Source organism: Marmota flaviventris, chromosome 3 (assembly GCF_047511675.1).
Source record: "Marmota flaviventris isolate mMarFla1 chromosome 3, mMarFla1.hap1, whole genome shotgun sequence".
Taxonomy (NCBI): domain Eukaryota; kingdom Metazoa; phylum Chordata; class Mammalia; order Rodentia; family Sciuridae; genus Marmota; species Marmota flaviventris.
The window spans coordinates 9518032-9540532 of record NC_092500.1 but is presented as its reverse complement, the minus strand read 5'-3'; the positions used below and the strand labels follow the sequence as shown (position 1 = coordinate 9540532).

Genomic DNA, 22501 nt, shown 5'->3' with positions numbered 1-22501 from the left:
GCTCCCCCTGCCCCCAGCCCTTGGCTCAGTTTCTCCAGCCAAGACAGTGCCCTTGGACTTGAACTGGAGCCCGAAGAAGAGGGTGGTTCTTGAAATGGGGTACACGAGAGTCCCCACAGGGGTACCTCCAAGGCCCCCAGTGGAAGCCTGAAGCCCCAGACAGTACTGAACCCACATAAGCCAGGGTTTTCCTATATATACCCAGGATAAAGTTTGATTTGTAAATGAGGCAAAGTAAGAAATTAACAATAACTCATAAAACAATTGTCACAGTGTACTTACTGTAAGGAGGTCTCTCAACGGCCTCAGGGTGGGTAAGATACACACCACGACGAATATGTTGGACAAAGGGCTGATTCACGTCCCAGGAAGGACAGACAGAATGGAAAGAGATCTCATCATGCTCTTTAAAACTGTGAATTATTGCCAGATGAATTAACACGTCCTTGAAATCCCAGCAACTCTGGAGACTGAGGCAGGAGGATCACAAGTTTGAGGCCAGCCTCAACAACTTAACAAGAACTAGTCTCAAAATAAATTAAAAAATAAGGGCTAGGGGTGCAGTTCTGTGGTAAAGCACCTCTGGAGTCAATACCAATACCACAAAACAAAACACAAAAGAAAGTATGAACTATTGATTTCTGGAATTTTCCATGAATATTATCAGACCTCCATTGACCACAGGTAACTGAAACTTGGGAAAGCAAAACCTTGGATGAGAGGGAATAATGTGCACTAGTTACCATAATAATGAAAATCAGTGGGAAACTACTCATATGTATACTTTTTTTTAAAACACTTATTTTTTAGTTTTAGGTGGACACAATATCTTTATTTTACATTTATATGGTGCTGAGGATCAAACCCAGTACCTCATGCATGCTAGGCAAGCACTCTACCACTGAGCCACAACCCCAGCCCTCATATGTATACTTTTAAGTGTTTCATACAGATGAACCAAACTATGGGCCTCCAGTTTGTTATAATCATCACAGCAAGAAAGAAGCCCTCCTTCTGCTCCCCTCCCATCCTGCTCACGGCCAGCTCAGCCTTCCAGTGGTGTCCTCTGCTCGTGAGCGCACCTGACCGGACCCTTTGCCATGAATTAAACGTGCAGACAGGAGCTTGCAAGTGTCTCTGGGTTCCTAATTCACACACTGGGATCCTCCCTACACTAATGTCTGAAATGTATTAAGAAAAAAATTGAGCAGGGGCATCAGTAAATGCAGGTCAATGCTCAAGCTGTGGGGACACCTTGACAAGTTTCCCTGCTGTGTGGAGGGCACCTGGGGAGCCCCTTCTGCTCCCCGTCCCTCCCCCCCATCTCCCCCAGGAGATCCACTCTCCGGATTCCTAACACAAGTGAGTTTAGTTTCCCCCTCACTTCCTACAAATGCCAGCACAGGACAGAATCCTCCGTGTCTGGCTTCTATCCCCAAACCCACAGGTCAGGCCACCCTCTGTGTCCCTGAGGAACTGTGCTCCTCACGGCTGGTTGCTGAATACTCTTCTACCAGGGAGTCCACTGTGTTTTCTCGTCAGCTCTGTTGTTAAAGGACATTTGATTCTGGGCATGGTGACCTTGGCAAAGGGGTGGAGGATTTAAAGAGAGCCAGGGAGCTCGAGATGCTAAAGCCCACCTCCACCGGAACTGTGCTCTTAATACAAAACGTGCCCACTCCCCTGTGCCCACTCCCCTGTCCTCTCAGCCTCCTTAAACTTTTCCATCAGAGTGGGAATGGGCGGACGCTGTACTGTCTTGGTCCTGATTCATAGTTCCCTGATTTCGAGGGGATAATTAAAGTGATCTTTGCTTTTAACTGTTTTTAAGGGAAATCCTACACCCTTTCTTCTGGAAATATTGAGTTTTACCAGCCCGCTATTGGCTTTCCTGCCAACTCATTAGATTCCATAGCCTCATTCTTAAAAATTGGCAAATCTTCATCAATACTGTTAAGACAGAGATGAAAATGCTCCCCCTCCCCTGGGAGCAACTGGGAGAGGGAGGTTATGTCCAAGAGGCATCTCAGAGGACCCATTCAGTAAGCCTACACGTCAAAGTCTCCCATTCACAGAGGTCAGCTCCCATTTTCTCTGCTGTTGGACATTTATGTGAACACTCATAGCTCAGAGGGGTAAGAGCCCAGGGTCACAGCCTGAATTCCAACCCTGCTCCTGCGAATCAGTGGATTTAGACATTTGGCAAGTTGCTTGGCTCCTCTGTGCTTCAGTCCGGTCACATAAAGCGAAGATACTAAAAGAACTTCCTTATTGGTGGTTGTGGAACCCAAATGGCTTTGCTTCTGAATGAATCTGTAGCTTCACATAGGAAGAATGCTCAATCCCCACACACTGAATATTGTAGAAGTATTTTCTGTTATCTGTTATCAGAAATCTGTCCCTGAGAACATTAGAATTCATCTTGCAAAATGTATTTGATTTACTATAAAAACTATAAAGCTTCACTGACAGAAAGTAAAATAAATGAATAAATACCTGAATAAATGGAGAGGTATACCATGTTCATGGATTGGAACACTCAATATTAAGATGTCAGTTCTGTGGATTCCATGCAATCCCCATCAAAGTCTCAGGATTGGCTAGGGGTGGTCAGCTCTTCTCCCCCCTATGGTAACTCTGTAATGTGTCCCAGGCAGAACTACATTTCCCAGAACTCCTTTTTGGTAGTTTCAGTTCAGGGTGGGTCACCAGAGAGACAATTCTGGCTGACTTTGAGGGAGGAGTGAAGTAGCCACCATTTTGTAGCATGTTCACGTGTCCTTGGTCTGCCAACTCTCCCCTGTGGTGTGAAGCAGCAACTAGGTCTGCAGTTGCTAGAACTTTCCCTACATGGTCCTTGATTGCCCTGGGCCAGGTGTGTGTCCTTAGCCCCTTGAGGAAGGGCCCCAGCAAGGCACCATTAAGTCAGAGGCAAGAACAATGCCCCTGGTCTCCAGCCTCGTTACTCCACCACTGCAGTGTGTGGGTTCCAGCTTGTCCTTGCTCTTCACACCATGCATCCATCATCCCAGCTGCCTACCCTGGAGACGTCACATGGAGACACTCCACAGAGGTGTCTTGACCAATCGCATGAAGTTGGATTCCTATAAGAAATCCTTACTGGAATACATCACTGTGGTTCTGCTCTGGGTTGAACCCTGTCCAACTCATTAAATTTTTTTTAAAAAAATACTGTTTTTTTAAAAAAGTTGTCAGATTTGTGGAATATAAGTTAAAGAGTACATGAAGAAGTTTTGCTTCATCAAATGTACATCTTAGAAAAGAAATATTTAAGGTAAGTGATCCATTCAAGAAGTTGAAAGAGGAATAACAACAAAATCAAGATCTAGTTCTTTGAAGAAAATAAAACTAAAAATCTGCAAACAAAGCAAAGGTAAAAATAAACTAAATATGAATGAAAATGGCAATGGAATTTTAGAGAATGTAAAAAGTCAGAAGGGAATATGAACACACTTGTTCCAAGAGACTCGAAAACTGAGGCACAATGAACAATGTTCTAGAAAAAAAATGATAAAAGGACACTAGAAATAAAACACATAAATCAACCCTGAACTATTAAAGGAAGGTGAATTGTGAAGGCTTCCACATAGGCAACGGCATCAAAGTACAACCAGGAGGTTTCAGGGTGAGTTTGAGGGACCCTGTAAGAAATGGAACTGAACTCACACAGGAAAGGGGAAAAAGAAACTTCCATAATTGATTTTGGGAAGTTAAAATCATCTTGATTGAGAGCCGGGGGAGGTGGTGCACGCCTATAATCCCAGTGGCTGGGGAGGCTGAGACAGGAGAATCGTGAGTTCAAAGCCAGCCTCAGCAATGGTGAGGCACTAAGCAACTCAGTGAGACCCTGTCTCTAAATAAAATACAAAATAGGGCTGGGGATGTGGCTCAGTGGTCGAGTGCCCTCGAGTTCTGAGTTCAATTCCCGATACAAAAAAAAAATCACCTTTATCAAAAACTGGTCAAGAAGAATTTAAGAAAGACCAATTCTAGCCATGTGTGATGGTCAGCTTTTCTTTGCTGTGCCCAAAATACCTCACAAGAGCATCCTAGAGGAGGAAGAGTTTATTTTAGCTCATGATTTCACAGGTTCATGGTGGTCAGCCAAGTCCATAGTTTGGGGCCCCAGGCAAAGCAAAACATCCAGAGGAAGGGTGTGATGGTGCTCCCCCTGGCAGCCAGGAGACAGAGAGTGGGGGAGGGACGTCAGGGAAGATGGACCCCAGTGACCCACCTCCCATAGCCACAGGCCACCTGCCTGCAGTCACCATCCAGCTCAAGGTAGGATGGACTGATCAGTTGGGCTGCAGCTCTCACATCCAATCATCTCATCTCTGAATATTCCTGCATCGCCATAGGAGCTTTTAGGGTGACACCTCGTATCCAAACCGCAACACCACACTTATTTACTTTTAAAAAAGCAAAAAAAAAAAGCAATTAAAATGCTACTAAACAGGCCTTTAGCCAAGGAAGATTTTAAAAATCTCAGGCTTATAATTTCCTATTTCTGGGAAGGCAGTCTCTGCTAGGTCTGCAGCTTCCAATATGAGCTGGGCTGGGGTCAATGTCACACACCCCACAGGTTCTGCCCAGCTTGGGGACTTGGGCCACCTCACATGGGTGCACCTGTTCCTGCCTGTGAACCTTGAATCCCTGGATGGCAGAGGTGGCCAGAAGTCCCTAGTCTCCCTCTACGGTGATGATCAGGTAGAGGTGCAGGTGAAGCTCAGTGTGGCAGAGCCCAGCACGAACACTGACTTACGGGCTCAGCTCTTCATGATGACACGCAACCGCAGACGCCCCCCAGACAACCAAGGCTGCGGCAGCCTCATGGCAGGATTTTTTTGAGAAATGAAAGGGAAACATAGGAGGCTGAGGCAGGAGGATCGCCAGCCTCAGCAACTTAGCAAGACCCTGTCTCAAAATAAAATTTAAAAAAGGGCAAGGGACATAGAAAAGAAAAGGAAAGAGGTCACATTTCTTGGGAAGAATGTCCCTCAGCTGCCCTTCCCCAGGGAACCTCATGTCCTTCAGTCCTCTGTTCTCTGCTTCTCAATGTCACTCACCCCACACGCTCACTCCTCCCACCCCAGCCCCTGTAAATCCCCTTGGAAACCTGGCTCTGTCTCAGTCCTTTCTTCATTACCCCCCTCCACCCAGCACCCCGACTTCCTCTGTTTCAAATGCCTGGCGGCTGAGGCCTGTGCAGCCTCCCCCACCCCCATCCCCTGCTCTGTGGGACCCCACCCCAGGGGCTCCACAACGCCCTGCCTGCAGAAGGCCACGAACAGAAGCACACCCCCTCCAACTTTTCATTTCTATAAATATTTATTTGTTTTTAAAAGATTTGGCATTACATGGGGCTGGGGCTCAGCAGTAAAGCTCTTGCTTAGCATGGGAGAGGCCCTGGGTTTAATTCCCGGCACCACATAAAAATAAACAAATAAATAAAGGTATTGTGTCCACTTGCAACTAAAAAAAAATTAAGATTGGACATTATAAATCAGTGGGAATGAATAAAATGTACTCGATCATGTCAATAATTCTCACTATAAATATGTATATGCACATATAGCTCCTGCACACACACACACACACACACACACACACAGTATATAGGTGTACGTGTGGTTTTTCTAGTCAATATAATTGGTGATTGGTGATTTGGGGTCTATCCCTGTGCCCTACTTCCCTTTCCGTTTTCTAGAGGTGAACTCTGCATCCCCTGGGAAGGGTGCGGGGCGAACACTGTCCACTGTGCGTCTCCCTGAGGGCCACTTGCTCCCACCAGGGCCCTCCCGGGGCTGTGCTGTCTTCCTGGCCTCCCGCTGACCTGAGAGTCTCCCCTAACCCTGACCTGGGCTGGGGAGGCCGGTGGAGCCCGCAGGCGGGAAGGGCCCAGAGTCCACGCTGCGGATCAAAGCAGCTCTGCCGGCCTCCCAGACCCTCCCAGACCCTCCCGGCTCCTCCCCAGGCCCTTCCCGTCTCCCTGGCCTCGGTTCTCCTTGTTCCTGAAGCCAGCCCCGGAGCCCTGGGAGCCAGCCGGGGGGCGCAGGGTGTGTGCAGGAGGGGAGTCCCAGAGGGCAGCAGGACCCACGGACCCACGGACCCACGGACCCACGGAGAGCTGGGCCTGTTGAATTTTCTTCCTCAGGTCGGGGGGGGAGGCAGGGGACAGGGACTGTGTCTGCCACTTAATTGGTGCTGCTGTTCCTGGCTCTGGGCCGTCCCTGCTTCTCCAAGAGCCCACGTGCACCCTGCTGTTGCCTGTCCATGGTACCTGGTAGCTGGTGTCTCCTGAGGTGCACAGAGGACATTTCAGTGAGGTCCTAAGGTGGAGGGACGTCCCCTCATTTTCTCTGACACGGAAAAGCTGATCCAGGCCACCTCTTCAACATCTCCGTGGCCCCACCCCAGGGACACGGCCCGCAGTGGCTAGTGGCTGGATCTCCTGGCCAAAACTCCCACCCCAGTCAGTCCAGTCACTAGCCTTTTGGTGGCGTCTTTCTACTGGACGTTGTTGAGGGTGCCAGGTGCACTGCCCTCTGCAATGGCGGTTTTCACTTCCCGACACAAATTCTGGAGCAGCTGGAAAGATTCCATATTCCATTCCACTTACGCAGATGTTCTAGGAACCGGGAGCCACCGACACTGACCCTGTGTGGGGAAGACCATTCTCAGACTCATCCTTAGAGAGTACGTTAAGCAGGTGACCAACCGCCATGCAGCCTCAGGCCTCAGACTCGGTGTCAATGTACAGGATGCAGAAATTACTCCAGAGGAAAGAAAATGACGAAGGCTTCCCAGATCCTTGCAGAACCAGCACCACCTTGACCCTAACAAGGGCAGAAACAGAATACATGAAAAAAAAAAAAAATCTAGGGGCTGGGGTCAGTTGGTAGAGGGCTGGCCTCGCATGCACAAGGCCCTGGGCTCGATCCCCAGCACCACCACCAAAAAAAAAATTATAACTAATTAGTGACGGTCATTGATGAGCAGCCCAGGAGCCACTGACGGGCCACCTGACTTGCCGGGAATCAAATCTGAAGGTCCCCAGGGCTGGGGAGGCCCACACCCCCAACCTCAGAGTTCAGGTGAGTGGCAAGGGGCTGGGAAGCTGCACAGAGGAATCGCAAGGCCCAGCTCTGCGCCACCAAATGCATCGTGTCACCGTCTCCGAGTCTCTTCTTAAAGCCGAGGAATCATGTGCACAGTGGAGCCTGTTATGTCTGTGAGTTTGATAGAAATCACTGTGTGTGTGTGTGTATGTGTATGTGTGTGTGTGTGTGTGTGTGACACAGCTGTGATCTCAGAGGCTCAGGAGGCTGAGGCAAGAGGATTGCAAGTTCAAAGCAGCCTCAAGAGTTAGTGAGGCCCTGTCACAAAATAAAGTATAGAAGGGCTGGGGATGTGATTAAGTGCTCATGGGTTCAACCCCTGGTACAGAAACGAAAGAGAGAAAGAGAGGAAGGGAGGGAGGAAGAAGTGAATGAGGAAGGAAAGAAAGAAAGAAAAAAGGGGTGGAAGAAAGAAAGGAGGGAAGGAAGAAAGAAAGAGATGGTCAACTTCATTAGCCATGGGGAGATGAACGTTGAAACCACAGTGTCACTGTAAACCCACCAGAGGTTTCAAATAGAAAAACAGTGATAGGGTCACATGCTGGGAAGGAGGTGAGGAAATTGGATCAACCATACATTGCTGGTGAGAATATAAAATGGTACATTTATTCTAGAAAATATTTCCATGGTGTCTTATAAAACTAAACACACACTAAACGTAAAGCCCAGCAATTACACTCTTGGGCACTTATCACAGAAAATGCAAATTCATCTTCACACAAAAACCTATACTCAAGGCCTAGCCTGGTGGCACACACCTATAATCCCAGCAATGGGGAGGCTGAAGCAGGAGGATCACAATTTCAAGGTCAGCCTCAGCAACTTAGCGAGGCCCTGAGCAACTTAGAGAGACTGTGTCTCAAAATAAAATAAAGGGCTGGCTCTGTCTCTATGGTAACATGCCTCTGGGTTAAATGTCCAGAACCCCCTCCAAAAAACAAAAACAAAACAGCATATCCATGCCATAAATACTATTCTGTACTAAAAAGAAGCAAATTATTGACACGACCCGTACAACACTTTGAATGAATGAAACTATCACAAACGGTCACTTATGGATATATGTGTTCATGTTTTTCATATATATATATATCATATCCTAGAAATGAAACTACACACACAAATTATTTTCCTTTCTTGGGCTGGGGATTGAACCCAGGTGCGCTACCACTAAAGTACATCTCCAGCCCTTTTTGTGTTTTATTCTAAGACAGGGTCAAAGTTACTGAGGGTCTTGCTAAGTTGCTGAGGTTAACCTGGAACTTGGGATTCTCCTGCCCCAGCCTCCTGAGTCACTAGGATTACAGACATGCATCCCCAAGTCCAGTGGGAAATTTGTGTTTTTTTTAATAAGGTATTCTATTTTTTTATTTGTATTCTTGTATTCTAGTGAGGTCTAAGGTGAGGCACTTTTTTTTTTGTTTGTTTGTTTGTTTGTTTTTTGTTTTTGGTACTGAGGATCGAACCCAAGTGTGCTTAATCACTGAGCCACATCCTCAGCCTTTTTTCACTTTTTATTTTGAGACAGGGTCTCACTAAGTTGCTTAGGGCCTTGCTAAGTTGCTAAGGCTGGCTTTGAACTCAAGATCCTCCTGCCTCAGCCTCCTGAGCTACTGGGATTACAGGCATGGGTCACTGCACCCTGATAGTGGAAAACGTTTTTAAACAACAAATTAATAGGGGCTGGAGATATAGCTCAGTCGGTAGAGTGTTTGCCTTGCATGCACAAGGCCCTGGATTCGATCCCCAGCACCACCAAGAAACAAAACAAAAACTAACGGGGCTGGAGATGTATCTTGGGGGTAGAGCACATGTATAGCATGGGGGAGATCCCCTGGTTCAACCCCCAGCTGGATCATAACTGTTAGGTCTTCCGTTCTTTTAACATTCTAGGTGCTTTGCTAAATTCTTTACATAAACCAATCACATTTGACTTTCCCAATAACTATAAGATGCATATTATTTATGGCCTTTTAAAGATCAAGGATATTAGAGATTCAAAGACATTCAGTAAGTCACCCAAGGCCACACGGTAAGGAAGGGGCAGAGTTAGGATGTGCCTGGCTATAAAGCTGGTGCCTCCACCACAGTACCTCCCTGTCACCCACAGCTGGGTTCAGGGATGACTCCTGGGTCTGTGTTCTTCACTTCATTTTCTTATAAAATGTGTCTGCTTCTGATCAGTGGAAGTATGTATTTTCTACTGATGTCCTTATCCTGTGCCCATTTGTTCTCCAAGGCAACAGAAACCCACCTTGAAAGTTCAACCCTAAGTTCTACCTTGTGGAGAGGTAGGATTGCCTTCCGCCAGGAGAGGGCGCTGTGGCACATCCTAACAGCCGTTCATCAGCCTTCCCAATGGGTTCTGCCTTCAGAGGAGCCCAGGGCCTGGCACAGAGCACACCTTCATCTGGGACAAAATCCAGTTGAAGGACATGATATTCAGAATGATTATTTGGAGGACACAATAGACCTTGATTCCTCCAAAGAATTCTAGGTTTTAGGCTGGGAAAGATGGTGCATGCCTTTAATCCCAGTGCTCAGGAAGCTGAGGCAGGAGGATCTCAAGTTCAAAGCCAGCCTCAGCAATTTAGCGAGGCCCTAAGCAATTTAGAGACCCTGTCTCAAAAATAAATAAAAAGGCCTGGGGATGTGGCTCAGTGGTTAAGCACTCTAGGTTTTATCTGTGGATGGACTTAAACAATTAGAAAGAAAGCTGTGTGTATTGTATGCTCCTGTGTTTGTGTGGCATTTGTTGGCTCATACCTCCACCCTTGAGAGGTGGCAAGACTACTGTCTCTGATTTTGCAGGGAGAAGCAGCCTGGACTGTGGAGAAAGCCCACAGCATGAGATCGCCAATTCCAGCTCTGCCACCTGTAGCTACCTGATCCTGAGCTGTCAATCACCAGCTTGGAGTCTTTGTGCCCATCGGTCCCATTGGGGTTACTGGCTGGGAAGTTGGATGAGGAGACAGATGGGAAGATCCAAGCACAGAATCAGGAACCCAATCTGTGTCTGCCCTTCCCTGCTCCGGTGCAAGGACCGGACACAGGAGGCCCTGTCTGGAATCCACACTGTCCCTGCCCATCACCCTCCATTCCCCAGGCAGGTACAGCGCTGGGCTCTGGACCCGGATGAGAGAGACCCAGACTGTCCAGCCTGCAGGGGGGGGCGTCTGCCCTGCTCCCTCTCCAGGCCCACGCCCTCCTCCTGCTCTGGGATCAGTTACTTTCTCTTTCCCTTTGCGCTTCCTGTGGTCCTGCAGCTCCGAGGGGCCTGTCTTCATCAAGGGGCGGTGTCCTGCTCTGCCCAGCGGGGGGGCAGAGGGAAGGAGAGAAGGTGTCTGAGCCTGAGGCAGAAAACCCACCCTAGGCCCTCCCATTCCGGTGCCAAACCAGGAAGAAGGTGGGGCCGGCACTCAGATGGCCCTGGAGGTCACTCACAGATCGATCAGGGGGCTTCCAAGGCAAAGGCCCTGGAATCAGGAAATGGAGCCCCAGAACCGGAGACCCGGGGCCTGCCCAGGATGCCACAACCCAGCCCCAGACATCAGGTACCGCTGGCCCTTCTGCCCACCGGCCCCGTCTGCAGCACCTCCTGTCCTGGGGTCCCCCCCGCCCCATAGTGCTTTTCTCCTGGTCTCTCCCCCACCCAGGCCTGGGTTCTCTCTCTCCAGGCTCCTCCACAGCACCCCCGAGGGTCTTTGCCGGTTTGGAGGGGGCCCATGGCAGCTTCTGAAGGTGCCACCCTCCTCCCCCTCCCCCAGCCCCTGGCCGTTTCTTTGCAGCTGTCTGAAAGTGCCCCCTGGCTGCCCCTCCTGCCCCGTGCGGGCAGCCTGGCTCCATGGTCTGCCAGTCTTGTTATCAATCAGAACCCAATGCAAACTCTGATTGAAGGAACCCGCACTCGTGTTCTAAGCCCTTTGAGGAGTGTCTATTCTCCGTGCGGCTGTCAGCCTGAAGTCTTAGGAGAGGGAGGGGGAGGAGGGAGCTCTGAGACTGAAGGAGTCACCTCCACTGAGCCCAAGAGGGACTGCCCAGGGTCCCCAAGCACACCCACAACCGCAGAGATGAGACCTCTTAGAGCTGGACCACCCAGATGACAGGAGGACACAAGAATGAAAGATGAGGAGAAATGTGCAGAACAGTAGCTTGTGCCCGAGACCTCAGGTGGTACCCTGATTAAAAAAAAAAACCAGCATGCACAGTGTGAGTCAGGAATGAACGGAGGAGGAGGAGGCGAGATGTTCAAAGCTCATATTTGGGGTGAGGGGGTTTGGTCTTTTTCTTTTGGGTTGGGGGTTGAGTGGGCAGGGTGGGGGGGCATCCCACTGGAAGGATCAGAGCTGGGACCCTGGGTGGGTCCAACAGGCCCTCCATGGCGGAAGTTCTCAGAGCTGCAGAGGATTGGGGAGCACCTAGGGGGACCCAGGGAGCCGGCTCAGTGGACAGCAGCTTAGAGCAACTTGGGGTTCGCTGGGTGTCTCCTTTCTTGCCCCCAGAAACAAGATAAGTCGTTTATATCGAAAGACATTCCTCTTCCACTTCCGGAATCTTCGCTGGGCCCTGGGCCGGAACAACACCTTCCTGTGCTACCAGGTGGATAGAGAGGAGCGTGACTCGACTGTCCCCATTCACAGAGGGGTCTTTAAAACCCAGGTATCCGCCAGACTCCTCTCACATGGTAGACAGGAGCCACTCCAGTTGAGAACGCAGAAAAGATCAGTAAAAAGCCAGATGTTGGGACTCCCATCCTGTGACCTGATACACAATGGCATCTGACTCCCCCAGAGGCCTTCTTCAGAAGTCTACAGGCAAACCTTGTCCTGAGGCTCCGTGTGTCTAACAGTCCTGAGGAAAGGACATCTAGCAGGTTGGGGCCCTGAGCCCCCAGAGTCTTTTTTTTTAACATTTATTTTTTAATTGTAGGTGGACACAGTACCTTTATTTTATTTATTTATGTGGTGCTGAGGGCCTCGCGCATGCTAGCGCTGTTTCTCTGAGCCCCAACCCCAGCTCCCCAGCGTCTTATCTGGCCCTCATGTCTGTGGGGCTGCCGAGCCTGCTCCGCCACACCCCTGACCCCTGCACAGAGAGGACCTGTTACCACACACAGGGCGCTGTGCCTGCCCCTGCCTGCCCCCAGCCCGCTCAGAGCCCAGGCGCAAGGGCCTCCCTGGGCCCCCTCACGGCAGCCATGACCAGAACCGGCCATTGCTAGATCCAGTGCCACCCCTGCAGCCCCTACACAGAGCAGTCACATCCCCTCCACACACCTGCCCGCCTGCCCGTCTGCCACCCGTGCTCAGCTGTCCCAAGCGTTTGGAGGGCAGGGAGCCCTTTGGGTTGGGCAGGCCTGCTCTGCAGCACAGCTACCCAATGGAAGGCGAATGGGTCATGTCTCTCATTTAAACTCTTCCAGTGCCCACAGTCCACCAAGTGGTCAGGAATGGGCGGAATTCATTTAGTCCAATATGCCTAACAGCATTTCAACCTATAAAACTCTTCCCAGGATGATGTTCTTTTTTCTTTTTTGCAATGAGCTGTGTGTTTTATGCAGGGCCCAGGGTCTCAAATTCAGATGAGTCACAAGTGCTTGGAAGGCACCTGTGGCCAGTGGCTCCTCCCCGTGGGGTGGTGCAGCTTGGTGCCCTCCCCCGACCTGGCCAGAGCAGGGCTAGGCATGCTGGCCCAGGGCCACCTGGGAGCTGGGAGAGTGAATGGATTCAAAAGGGGAGAAGGGAGCGACGGAGAGAATGGATGAAATGCCACAGCCCCGCCCGGCCACCCTCCACCGGCCACCCTCCACCGGGGCTTCCGCCTCCCCCACCCCCAGGTCTTCCTGGAGACCCGCCTGCATGCCGAGCTGTGCTTCCTCTACTGGCTGCACGACTACCCCCTGCAGTTCCCCGACCAGCACTTACAGATCACCTGGTTCGTCTCCTGGAGTCCCTGCTCTGACTGTGCACAGCAGGTGGCCGCCTTCCTGGCCAGCCACTCCAACTTGAGCTTGACCATCTACGCCGCCCGCCTCTATTACTTCTGGAATCACTCACACCAAGAGGGGCTTCGCGCCCTGCAGCGGGAAGGAGCCAGGGTGGAAATCATGTCCCTCAGAGGTGAGGAGCAGAGGGTCAAGGTGGCCCGAGGAACCAGGATGAGGGTCAGGCCAGGCCAGGTCTCCAAAGCAGTGGGAGGGGACCCAGGGAGCTGGTGCTGGGGCAGCCTGGGGGTGGGGAGCAGGCTGCAGGGCTCTGACGTCCCCTCCTCTCCTCCCTCACAGAGTTTGAGCACTGTTGGGAGAACTTTGTGTACCCCTACGACGGACGGCCATTCCGGCCTTGGAAGAACCTGATTAGAAATTACCACTTCCAGGTCAAGAAGCTGCAGAAGATTCTCCCATGAGGAGCTTCCTTGTGCTACTTCCATGGCTGTTTCCCCGGCCTCCTCTGGCCCTGCCCTCTGGGGCTGCCTGGATGGCTCCCACCTCCTGCCTGCTTTCTCAAGAGCACCCTCCTGCATCCGCAGGGCCCCTCCCCCATCAGGATGGTGCCTGCCACAGGAACTTCTGACTCAGTGACAATGAAAATGAAACCAGGCCTGGTCTGGCCAGGTGCAGTGGGCCTGTAATCCCAGCGACTCTGAGGTAGAGGCTGAGGTAGGAGGATTGAGAGTTCAAAGGCAGCCTCAGCAATTTAGCAGGGCTCTGTCAAAAAATAAAAATTTAAAAAAATAAAATAAAAGGGTGGGGATGTGGCTTCGAGGTCAAGCGCCTCTGGGTTTAATTCCTGGTATAAAAAAATAAATAAAAGAAAGAAAAAGAGAGAGAGCAGGCCAGGCTCTAACTGGGAAAAGGAGGGGGGCTTCAGCTCCAGAAGGAACAACATTGATGGAGAGAAAACTCAGGCTGGTTCCCGAGCAAAGGAAGGGACAGCCCTCGGGTGGAGAGCCCCGGTGGCCTGGGGGCTGCTATCCCACAGGCCGTGAGTGTGGTAAACATTCTTAGGAATTTCTTACCTGTGGAAAATCTTGGTGGCATCAATGGGGGTGGGGGGATGTTAGTGGGACCGGAAGGGTGGAGTAAGGCCAGGGAACGTCTCTGTCCTTTTGTCCCTGATGGTCGCAACAACAGTCACTGAATGTGGTTCTTGGGCTGAATGTAAATGGATCCGTGGGCGAGCGTGAAAACCGCCAGGTGGGACGGACCCCCTTCAAGGCTGACTTGATTTCTGGATAATAAGAAGCCGTCAACCAGCTACTTAGCCCCAGAATTTGCGCTCTCACTGTTTTGGAGGCTGGAAGCCCAAGACCAGCCAGCCTCCTTCTGAGCTCTCCCTGGCTTGAAATGGCCACTGCGGCCACTCCCCACTGTATCCCCACGTATGTGGTCTTTCCTCCCATGCTGCCGGGCTCCCTGGGCGGGGCCCCTGAGGGCAGAATCATCGGTGGTACTGCCCGGCTGCTTCGCATGTCTGACTTGAAGATGTCCTCCTTCCAAATTTGCTCCAAGGAGGGAGGCACAGAGGGGCACCCATCAGGTCACATGCTCCTTGATCACTACAGGCCCAGGCCAGGCTGTCTCATGCTCCTGGAGAAAAAGAGCTAGATAGAGGCCATTCTTGGAGACCCACAGGCCTCAGGTGGCCTGCTCCAACCCAGCATGGCCCCTCAGATAAGTAAGAATGTTCTCAAGGGAAAGGCCAGAGAAGGCCTCCCCACCCCACTCCTTTGTTTTTGGTCTGGGGTAATTGAACTCAGGGACACTCAACCCCTGAGCTACACCCCCAGCCCTATTTTGTATTTTATTTAGAGACAGGGTCTTACTGAGTTGCTTAGTGCCTTGCTTTTGCTGAGGCTGGCTTTGAACTTGGGATCCTCCTGCCTAAACCTCCCAAGCTGCTGGGATTACAGGTATGTCCCACTGCACATGGGTGGCAGGCTCCGCTTCTTTTCCTTCCAGCCCACTCCTCAGCCTGGGGTGGTTAGAGACCAGTGTGGGGACCAAGGGCCAGTGCACTGCTGGCCCTTCACGCCTGGCCTGGTGGCTGCAGGGTAGACTCCAGTCAGGCTTGAGATTCCTGAAGGGGAACCCAGAACCACCCAAGAATGCCGGAGGCAGCCTTCCCCTACCTCCAATCTTCAGGTGGGGATCAAAACAGAAAGACCTTGGCCGCAAAGTAAATTGTATACCCCTAAAACATCTGAAGAAAGCCCCGGTGCTGTGGGCAGGCCACCCTTCCTGCAGATACCCCTGCTTCTCGGCTCAGGGCAGCCCTCGGTCCTATCCCAGTGGCTGCTGCCAGGAGCACAAATAATAAAATATTAGACCCGCTCCCGGGTTTTTCTTTGGAATCAGAAAATCTACTGGGGCCTTTGCAGCTCTGGGGTTGAACAACAGCCATCAAAAGGTGGTGTCTGTGTTTTATTTTCCCCTCTTGTCTCCTCAACTCTTAGGAGTTGAAAGCTTGGTGTGTGCTTTGCCTACCCACTTCAACGACCTTACCAGAGACCAGGGCATCAGCATGGCCAGATGCTTTTGCCATGACTCTCCCAGGACAATCAAAACTGCTGGAAGGGTGGGGGGCACCTGGAATCCCAGTGGCTCAGGATGCCAAGTTCAAAGCCAGCCTCAGCAACTCAGTGAGACCCCCTGGGTTCAATGCCCAGTGGCTGGTTCCCAGGCCCCTGAACTTGTGTTCTCCTCCAGCCCCCATGTGGTCTCTGAACAGTGACAGCAGTTCACCCTCATCACAGGACAGAGATGTTTATACAGAATGCAGTATCAATATAAAAAACAACTTTGGGGCTGGGGCTGGGGCTCAGCGGTGGAGTGCTCGCCTAGCACATGCGAGGCCCTGGGTTTGATCCTTGGCACCACTTAAAGATGAATAAAATGAAAGTATTGTGAGCAACTACTACTAAAAATAAATATTTTTTTTTTTTTAAAAAAAAGAGCTTTGGCTCCAGGTGACCCTCTGACCACGCCTTCCTCTGCCTGCCTTGGAGTTAAAGGGCTCTTGGGAAAGAAAAGCACACCTTGGAAAAGCGCCTAAACACAGCTCCATTCCCAAGCCTCCGCCCCCTAGGAAACCGCCCTCTCCCCTGCGAACAGCTGCCCCCCAGGACTTGCTCTCCTGCCCGACTAGTTTCCTCCCAAGACACGCAGCCAGAGTCCCTGTGTCCAGCATCAAATCAGGGGGCGGCCCAGCTGCCCGACACTGACAAACACCCTATTGTGCAGATGTGATCTCTTTTCCTGGAAAGGCCCAGCTCATTCTGGAATCTTCCTCGGGCTGTGATCCTGTCACCAGCTCAGGGGACCCTTCAGCTCACACAGGACAGAAGTCAGCACAGCTGACAAAGAGAGGGTCAGTCAGGATCATTTGTTGTGGCTGCCCCTCCACCCCCGTCTTTTAACATGTAGATGTATTTAAATGAGGGTCTGGGGTCCCCGGGACTCCGGTTGGAGACTTTCCTTTTTGTCTTGAAGGAGGATGGGGGTGGGGCTTCCTGCCACCTCTCTCCAGCTTACCCTGAGCTCCTGCCTCAGCCCCAGGACCTGAGGACGGACAGGGTGGAGGGGACACAGTTCTTGTGACCCTTCAAACCCAAGCTCCTGGGGCCTGGGGCTGCAGGGGGTGTGAGAAGAGCAGGCGGCGAGGGGGGAGCAGGCCTTCCTCGCTCAGGATCCGGCTGTCACAACATGCTCTTGGTTTTGGGTTTTTTTTGTTTTGGTTCCATTTTGCTGTTTCTTACCGAGGATCCTGGCTCAGTGTGCCAAGCAGGCAGAGCTTCCAGAACACACACTTGAAGTCCAGGTCCTTCAACCCCGGGCCTGGGAATCCCTGCAGGGTGGCAGCTGCCCTCCCTCTGTGCCACTCCCCCACTCCTCTCCTGGAAACCTCAATTCCCAGAGTTGCTTGCAGCTAGTTGTGGGGGGCAGGGGGGGGGGGCAGCAGCCCGGAAGACCTGGCCCGCACTCCACTCTGCTGTTTGCTGTGTGATCTCAAGAGGGCATCTAAGCCTTTCTGTGCTTACTTAAGACCTCCTCCAAGGACTGGGGTAGAGGACATGGCCCAGGATCTGTCCACACCTGCCTTCTTTGGGGCAGGAGATGAAACCCTGTATCCCAACCTCCCACCCTGTCGGCATCAAGTGAAGTGGGCACCCCCTTGCTCCACAGAAAAGCCCTCTTCACCATGGCTGATTTTGGAACTGTCAGCAAAAGAGTCTCTGCGAAAGAGTCCAATGTAGATAAACTTCCTATTTTCGCCTCGCCCTGTTTACTTGGCCACTGGCCGAGAAGATACCAGCACTCCAGGTGCTGGACACTCCCTGACTAGTTTTTCACAAACATGTATCCAATATAGTAGTTTGTAGAAATGTGCAAACCAGGCCTCTGGCCTTGAGCTGGGCTTCACAGAGCTGTCTACATTTTTAAGATAAGTTACAACTGGGCTCCATGGTGACAGCTGGCAGGGGAGGAAAGAGAGGGGAGAAGAAGCTCTCCCCTTCTCAGGTGCTGTCCTTGAAGGGTTAACTTGCCCAGAACAGAGAGAGAAAAAGCTGCTTTTATGTGAACTTCTGCAGACTGTGAGCTTCTGAGCCCCTCCCCTTACACGCTGGGGATAAAACTCTGAAACTCCCTGAACTCGGGGTTCAGGGGCTTGACTGATTACAGCGAAGGCTGTGCCCCCTGAACTTGGCTGCAGCCAAATAAAACTGTTTCCTGCTGTCTTCGGTGCCCTGCCTCGGCTGTCCCTACAACACAAGTACAGAGTCCTGCTGGGAAGCTGAAGGGGCCACAAGACGGATGTGCCAACCAGGGACGGTGCTGGGCCAGGTCTGGACCCAGACTGCCCTGCCCCCAGGGAGGGGCGTCTGCCCCCTGCCCCTCTGGGGACCACTTTCTCTTTCCCTTTGCAACCCGGCTCCTCTCACAAAGGCCTCTCTTCACCACAGGGCAGCCGGGGGCAGAGACGGTGTCTGAGCCTGAGGAAGCTAACCACCCTAGGCCCTCCCACCAACCAGGAAGAGGTGGGGCTGGCACCCAGATGGCCCTGGGAGGTCACTCCTGACCAGCTCTATCGGGGGCTTCCAAAGCCAGGGCCCCTTAACAGGGAAAGTGAGCCCAGTGTCGGAGGTGACAGCCGAGCTACCTGGGACAAGCCTGTCCTGGGGGCGGCGGGGACACTCCACGGATCAGGAGGTGAGGGGCCCTGAGAGGGGAGGGGTGGGCAGGGGGGAGGGAACGCACCCCAGGGCCCTCTCTCCTGGTGCCCGAGGCGGGAAGGCGGTGTGTAGGAGGACACTCCCAGGCAGGGACTTTCCCAAGGCCTTAGGAGAGGAACTGGAACCGAGCACCCAGTTCTCTGCCCCTGGAGCCTGGGACTAGAAGCCCCCCTGAGGCTCCCCCACTTCCTGTGCTTCCTGGGCCCAGCACAGCCCTCTGTCCGCCCGCCAGGGCCTTCTCAAAGTCCTTTCTCCAGCTCATTCTCGGTGGCAGAATGATGGAGCGAAACTTGGAGGCAGCTACGGAGCACCTTTGTGAGCTTTACTGGACAGACTGACCCCGTTTTGCCATGGAGCTGTGTGGACGAAACCCCCCACCAAGACCGGGAGCGCCATGGTTTCCCAGAAGGAAGATGGGGCCACTGGAAGAGGAGAGGCAAATGGCTCTTAAAATCAATTCTAGTTTGCTTCTGGCAAACCTGTTCTTTTAGCTCTTCAAGGTCAAGGTTCTTGATTTGCTGTTAAGAATGTGACTGTCTAAAATTGTGTCCAAATACTCAAGCCTTGAGCGGGCAGGCTGGAGGGTTCCCGGAGCGCGGGAGCTGGGGGCCAAGGTGGAAAGTCCCAGACCACAGGGAAGCACAGGCTGTGATCGGGCTGGTGACGGAGAGGCCGCACGTCGCCCGTCACCTGATGTGGGGCAGACTGGCCACTTATCCAAGGCCACAGCCCAGCTCTTCATCTGAATCCACCGAAGCCTTCCTAATGGGCATAAGAGGTGTCAAAACCAGGTTTCCGCTGATGACATCAGTGGCATTGTTAATTAGCATCCCAGATGCTAGCAGGGGTTTGGTCGCTGGTGCAGGAAGCAGTGTCTTCTTGAGATTGCGGGAAATACCCAAGGAGAAGAGTGCTGGCCCGGCAGGCAGCCACAGGAAGTGGACGTCATTGGCACCTGTGGTCTGTGCCTTAAGGACCAGCACCCTGAATTCTGGATGCAGACACGGTTTCTGAGGGTCCGTGATCACCTGAGCCCAACTGGATGGTCAGCCAAGTTGCATTTGCCTAGGACAACGTCAGAACGGCCGGGAAGACAGAGCTGAGTGTCCTTTGAGATTCCTGAGCAGCTGGCAAGACGGATATCCGCTTAATCATGATGCCCTCATGATGTGGGGCTCTGGCCCAAGCACCCCTTCAGTGGCCTCGCAGTGGTGGGGAGCCACTTCTGCCCACATACCAGAGAGAATCCAGGAGGGCTGCGGTTCAGTGGAAGGACTCTTGTGGCGCTGGGTTTGATCCCCAGTGTAACCCAGGGTCTGTGAGCTCTGGAGGGTTCTTGTGTCATGCACCCAAAGAATAAAGTGCACAGGTGGCAGAGAGTGAGAATTCAGTAGCAGATTTATTAGAAGCCAGCAAGGAAAGCTCCCAGAGCAAGAGAGGAGACCAGAGAGGGCCCTGTTGGTGGCTCTCGGTCTGGAGGGTTTTCTATGCTCTTTTGCTGGGGAATGAACCTCTCCCTGGCAGGTTCCCCCGACCGGTCTCTGACTCCGTTGAGGGTGTATGGTTTTAATCTCTCATTCCCTGATGGGATGGTTAGTGTGTTTGACACCCTGAGTTTCTCCTGTACTTGTTCCTTAAAACAATACAACTGCTTGGCTTCAAAGCAGCCCTCTGGGTTGACTAGTGTTAGGGTCATAAGGAAGCCGGGGCAGCCCCAGGAAGCAGGGCAGTTAGGAGGGATGCCCCACCCGGCCCAGGCAGAAAGGTGACAGGGATGGGGTGGCCCCAGAGGACGGTCTCAAGGCTGGACAGTGAGAGTGGAGGGGAGGCACTGGGCACGGTCAGAGGGAGAAGCCACCCACTGCCACAGCTCCTGGTGGCCCTGCTCCTTCCCTCCCTGCTCCTCTGTCACCTCCCTCAGGGACCCAGGCACCACGGAGTTGACTCCTGAAGGCAGAGGCCATCTGAGCCCAGCGCAGGTGACTCCAGAGGAAGTTCCCGGCTCCTGGTGCCTCCTTGTCACACGGAGGGTCATGAAGCTGCTAAAGAAAGAAACGTTCCACCAGCAGTTTAACAACCAGCACCGGGCGCCCAGGCCCTACTGCCGCCGGAAGACCTACCTGTGCTACCAGCTGCAGCTCAAGGGCTCCCCGTGTGACCAGGACTACTTTCAAAACAAGGTGCCAGGCAGGGGCTCGGGCTCAGGGGGCAGGGAAAGTTGCCTCCCAGGAGCCTGGAGCCTGGGGTATGGTCCTGAACTGCCCTTGAACTCCCAGGGTCCCAGCCCTGGACTTGCCAGAGGCCTGTACCCCAGAGCGTTCTTCCTTCCCTCCAGGAGAATGCGCTTGGGCTGCCCCATCTCAGCTCACGCTGCTCTGGAGGAAGCAGAGTCCTTGCCCAAGGGCTGAGCTCCACCAGGCTCCCGGGTGGCCCACCTGCCTTGGGCGCTTCCCCTCCCACCTGCTCCTGAGGCTCCTGGGCTGAAACACAGTGTCCTTTGGTCACTCTTGAGCAAGAGTCCCAAGGAGAGGCGTGACCATGCCGTGGGGGTGGGGTCTGTCTGCTGACCCCTCCCCTCGGGGCACGGGGATCCTCGTGGGACTTGGGGTGTTGGGTTTGTGGGTGAGTGGAAGGGGGGACATGACTATGCTGGACAAGCCTCCACACTAGAAGGTTGACAAGTCACAGCCCCATCCCGGCCCCAGTCATGTGACATCTAACCCTCCTTCTCTCTGCTGGGGTCCCCCCCCAGAAGGATCGCCACGCAGAGATTCGCTTCATAAAGAAGATCCGTTCCTTGGACCTGGACCGGAGCCAGAACTACGAAGTCACCTGCTACCTCACCTGGAGCCCCTGCCCCAACTGCGCCCAGGAGCTGGTGGAGCTCACACGAAGCCACCCCCACGTGCGGCTGAGGCTCTTCACCTCCCGCCTCTACTTCCACTGGCTCTGGAGATTTCAGGAAGGGCTGCGGCTCCTGTGGAGATCCGGGGTTCAGATCTGGGTCATGAGTCTCCGAGGTAGGAAGGAGGGACCCGGCTGTCAGTGGACAGGGGCGTGTCAGGGGCGTGTCCACAGGAACAGGGGACAGCCACAGGGGCAGGGCAGGTGGACAGAAGAGGGACTGGGCAGGAAGGAAGCCCCTGCAAAGCCCAAGATTTGACACCTCCTGGAAGGAGGATCCTGGGGACAGGAGATGCCCAGGAGCGGAGGGTGGGGCAGGAAGGGACCTGTCCCCAGGCTGCGGCTCCCCACTACATTTCAGAGTTCACCCACTGCTGGGTCAAGTTTGTGAACCACGGGGGATGTCCCTTTGAGCCTGAGCTCTGGGACAGGCTGGAGCAACACAGCCAAAGCATACAAAATCGCCTCAATCGCATCCTGGGGTTGACACCTGTCACTGCCACCTGTGCCACCTCCTGTCCCCACCCATGCTGCTCAGGTACTCTCCTCCTCCTCCTCTCTCCCTACAGCCCCCATGTCTCTCTTTTCTCTAGACACCCTCTCCCATGTCTTCCTGGTCTCCCTTTTCTCAGATGCTCCGGCCCCCTCTCTGTGGCCCCCTCTCTGCGCCTCTCAAGGCCCCTGGTGGCCTTGTCCCTCTTCCCTGGAGCACAGTCACCTCCATGCTCCTCTTCCTCACGGGCGCTTCTCACCCACCGGCACATCCCGATTTCTTCTGTCTCAGCAGTCCTGAGTCTGGAGGATCTTACAGCTAACTTCAGGAACCTGCAGCTTTGACCCGCATCACCCTCCGCAATAAGAAGGGACTCTGAGAGCAGAGAGCATGGCGGACCCCGCGCTGGTGGCCTTTGGGAGGAAGTACCACACCCCACAAGTCCAGAAGGCCTCACTTTCCCCCTTCATGTATTTGTGTTATAAGTGGGTGTCTAATTTTATGATTAAAATACTCAAGGTCATTTTAAAGTCTGTAAAAACTGGGTTATTTTTTAAGGAGGGAATGGGGCTATATCTGTTCTCCATCACCAGGGGGGAAATGTTTGGAGAATTCCCTGAAAAGTGTGGGATAGTTGGGTCATTTTGTGGTCCAAGTATCCTCTGTCCCTTCTCGGGCTCTAATCACGTGTCTCAATGAGTAGATGAAAACTATTGAGCACAGGTAGGCGCTC

The 22501-nt window shown here is 52.8% G+C and overlaps 1 protein-coding gene and 1 long non-coding RNA gene across 2 annotated transcripts; both read left to right on the top strand.

The window, feature by feature from the left end:
- The first annotated feature begins 10430 nt into the window (after positions 1-10430).
- On the top strand, positions 10431-22298 carry LOC114088481 (DNA dC->dU-editing enzyme APOBEC3-like). Its single transcript, XM_034635773.2, has 8 exons — positions 10431-10693; positions 11642-11798; positions 12976-13258; positions 13423-13543; positions 20293-20551; positions 21124-21391; positions 21637-21813; positions 22060-22298. The coding sequence occupies exons 1-8, from the start codon at positions 10563-10565 to the stop codon at positions 22110-22112; spliced, it is 1449 nt and encodes a 482-aa protein (XP_034491664.2). The 5' UTR covers positions 10431-10562; the 3' UTR covers positions 22113-22298.
- LOC114088366 (uncharacterized) lies at positions 17600-18899 on the top strand. Its single transcript, XR_011707014.1, has 3 exons — positions 17600-17982; positions 18102-18348; positions 18604-18899. It is a non-coding gene; the product is annotated as an uncharacterized lncRNA (long non-coding RNA).
- Positions 22299-22501: the final 203 nt, after the last annotated feature.